The sequence below is a fragment of the Limulus polyphemus genome, unplaced genomic scaffold (assembly GCF_000517525.1).
Source record: "Limulus polyphemus unplaced genomic scaffold, Limulus_polyphemus-2.1.2 Scaffold56, whole genome shotgun sequence".
Classification (NCBI taxonomy): Eukaryota; Metazoa; Arthropoda; class Merostomata; order Xiphosura; family Limulidae; genus Limulus; species Limulus polyphemus.
This window is the reverse complement of record NW_013665666.1, coordinates 600510-604344: the sequence shown is the minus strand read 5'-3', so window position 1 is coordinate 604344 and position 3835 is coordinate 600510. Positions and strand designations below refer to the sequence as shown.

The 3835-nt window shown below is 33.5% G+C and overlaps 1 protein-coding gene across 1 annotated transcript in view; it reads right to left on the bottom strand.

Moving 5' to 3' along the window:
* Window positions 1-836: 836 nt before the first annotated feature.
* Window positions 837-3835, bottom strand: part of LOC106463891 (cysteine dioxygenase type 1-like) — a 22443-nt gene continuing 19444 nt past the window's right edge. The window contains exon 5 of the mRNA XM_022391819.1: window positions 837-1229. Coding sequence (XP_022247527.1) covers window positions 1219-1229 — 11 coding nt within the window. The 3' untranslated portion in view covers window positions 837-1218. The remainder of the gene's footprint in view (window positions 1230-3835) is intronic.

Genomic DNA, 3835 nt, shown 5'->3' with positions numbered 1-3835 from the left:
TTGGTGTTATAAGTCTAATTGAGAACACCCACATCACTTGCCTCTTAAAGTGTAGTTGATGTCAATTGTTCTTAATAAAACCCAAAAATATGTGAAATACAAGATACTAAGTAAGAGTATATATGCAAGATGAGGAAGGTATGTTCATTCGAACTTCTCAGTTTAATAATCCTTGGTATGTGGCTTGCTATTTATTCATACTCTGTATAAGGTATATGGAACAGAAATTATTTTTCTTTGTCATCCCTTATACATTTTCAATCTGCCTAAATATATGCTTCTGAAGCACGATCAGCTAAAAGGCGGTACATGTAATTAGCTCTAGGGGCACTTTCCAAGCACTCCATTCTGCACGAAATAGCTAGTACGTTTAAAGCTGCTTACAAGACACTACCATACTAATCTGTCAGAAATACAACTGGAGATAGTATTTTTGCATCCTTGAGAAATCGGTTAATCTGTAAGTACTATGCTTTAAGTTGTCTTATAATACACTAAAATATACATGCTGGCCTGTAGTAAATACGATTTAAGTTGCCTTACAACACTCGTGAAGTATGTTAACTTAAAAAAAGTAACTCGTCTTATTACATACTATTGTACTATGTTGAGCTATGCGTGTTAACAACATATTTTCACGCTACAAATGTTTGCAACCCTTAAAAGAAGTAAGATATTTTATGTTCTCTCATTAAACTTTACTGAAGACTTTTAACCTGTTAGATCTAAAAACATGTACATTTAAGCTACTCTACCGTATATAATTAAAAAAAAACATTTGAAACATACAGAAAAAGGATAAACAAAAAATAAAATTTCGCTTTAACGTAAAATTTTTTTATTCATTTTGAAACATTTCCATTACAAATGATAAATCGTAGTCTGTATAATACTGTTCTTTTATCGATCATCAACCACACGACTTGTTTTTCGTTGACTTTGTCATGCACATAAAAGTCTGTTCTTTCTAGCATCCCCTATTTGTGTAATAAGATTGTTACCAAATACATATAAGCCGAAATAGGATAGGTAAAACATGATAAACGTTAAAGTAGAAAACTTCACATGTAGTATGTAGAACTTGAACTATAGCTTCCAAGTAAAAAGTGATCTCAGTACTAGAAAATAATTGGTTATACTTCTATGTCAAGACGGCTTTAGCTTCTAGATTTTCATTTGTTTTCGCATTCTTCCATTGTGTCTTTGCATCTGCTTCATTTAATGGATTCCTAGAAAGAAGAAAGAAAGTGAAATCTGAGCATGTGATGTGAATCTTTAGAACATATCTCATTAATTCGATTGCAACTATGAAAAATTATAGAAAAAAGCTTTTTACATTGTTTAAGAGAGAATCTAAAACTCCAAATCAAGTAACACATAATGTAAGTAACTCAGACGTTAAAATATATCTTGGTTTAGACGCTTCCGTAGATGTAAACATGGAAGTAGGCGGGGATGCTAAAGAAACGTAAGTAACAACAAATGATGCAACAACGTTCACTGCTTAAATGATTAATTTCAAATTACGTATTTTGACTGATTTAAAGGTAGATAACAATGAATTGAAGAAGACTCTTCAGTTATTCTCTAGACATATGACAACATGATGATAATAATAATACACAATTTTTGTCCAAAAGCAAAATGAGATAGGCGATCTGAGTACACAAAGCAAAGACGCTTGAAATGGCGTGGTTGTTAGGGCAATCTGTGGGGCGCGGGATAGAATCCCGTCACAGAACATGCCCTTTCAGCCGTGGGGACATTATAATGTATGGTAAAATCCCATTATTCATTGGTATGGAGTAGCCCAAGAGTTTGCGGTGGGTGGTGTTGACTAGCTGTCTTCCCTCTAGTCTATCAATTCAAAATTAGGGACGGCTAGCGCAGATAGCCCTAGAGTAGCTTTGCACGAAATTCAAATAAATAATGCAAAGAAAAAATAGTAACATAATGCTCTTACAGTCACAAATAAATAAGATAGCATAATGTTATAGCAATACAGGTATTGCAATCCAAAGCATACCTATTAATGTTTGTTTGTTTATTTGAAGATAAGCACAAAGCTACACAATGGTCTACGTGTGCTTTGCTTATCACGGATATCAAAACCCGGTTTCTAGCATTGTAAGTCCGCAGACATGCCGCTGTGCCACTGGGGAGACGGTGGGGCATATTAATAGATGAGAAGGTAAGACGTAATTATTAAATATCAATAGTAGTATTGTTTTAAAAAAACAAAATAGCTGATTTTCGATACGAACAAGTTGAAAATATACATTGAATGTCAATGGCAATTGAAAGGTATTTTGATAGGAACGAGATTTTGATATAGAAAGAATAATCGTACATGAACAATTAAGAAAAAATAAGAAATACTGAAAAATTCTGCCATTTATATATCAATGAAAGTATAATTAAAATATATTGCGTGTTGACTGTTTCAGAGTTTTCGCGCAAAACTTTACAAAGAACTGTCTCCGCATAACCGTCTCAAATATTGAGATTATGATCAGAAAGAATGTAATTAGTTAAAAACACCCACCGTCAACTTTTATCTGACCAAATAGTGGGATTTGACCGTCACTATATAGCGTATCCACAGCCCCAGAAAGTGGAGTAAGGTTTCGTAGCATTGGCTGTGAACGCATTCACAGTCCTAGCACACTAATCATTCGGTCACGGTTGGACCACTCAATAGAATAAAAATTTATTTTGGGAAAAATAGAGCATTTTCAAAGGCAAGTTCCTTATTAGTAAAATAAAAACGAAGAAAACAAGATCATTTGCATTTAAAAGGAAAATAACACGTTCTTACGTAATTAAATTTTAAAAAAGAAATAGGTTACAGTGGATCTAAAAGAAACTAATTAGAGTCTTTATATTGATAAACAAGCGATTTCCGATCTTATGCATTAGTTAAAAAATTACCGTTTTGACTATTATCTATAGTAATAAAAGGGCGTGTCTGTTTGTGTGTGTCTGTGACCGCCATAACTCCAAGAGGAAAGAACCTAGACACCTGACATTTTGCACCCATACTGAGGGTGTGCACTGCGCGTGCGCATGTTTTTAATGAGGCAAGATAGCGAAAATCCACATAAAAAAGTAGTGGTTCCTTATATTACAAATAGAAATCACAGACAGACAGACAGAAACATACGTTTGTGCGTGTACATGTGAGTGTCTGTGTATGTTACCGCCATTTATATACATGTATATATATATATATAAATACATATTTTCCTTAAACTATGTGATAGATCGTATTAATAAAAACAAAAGTGTAATACTAAGCCTTCTATACAACTAAAAAAACAAACAAAATCCTAAAGGTAGCAGACGAAAAAGTTCAGAAATGTGAAACGATATCCAAAAAGAAATAAGGAAGTTTTTGTAAAAATAAGAACTACTGTTTTACGTTGTTATTATTTCGTCGCAGATGTTTTTATCAAAAAATTTTTTCACAATTTTCTTTCCTCCCTCTCTCTATTTCGTTTATTCCTAGTGCCTCCTTCCACCCCAGCTTAACTACAGTTCTGTTTCTTTACCACTTTTCCTTCCCACATTTCGCCATTGTTTTTCTAACGGTTCCTTAGACTTTGATAGTTGTTTAAAGATGTCAGTATAAACTTGGACAAGGGAATCTGATGGGTTCTGGTGTTCTTCCTAAACACTTGAAACAGGTAATTTTTGTGCGTCAGTGACATCAAACATCCGATACCCTACTGTTAAGCAGCAATCAGAACTTGCAGTACGAAACGCTAAATTTACAAATAATAACAACTTCTTAAAGTTATGTCTAGTGCAGCCTACAAACCTAAAAACAAATGCA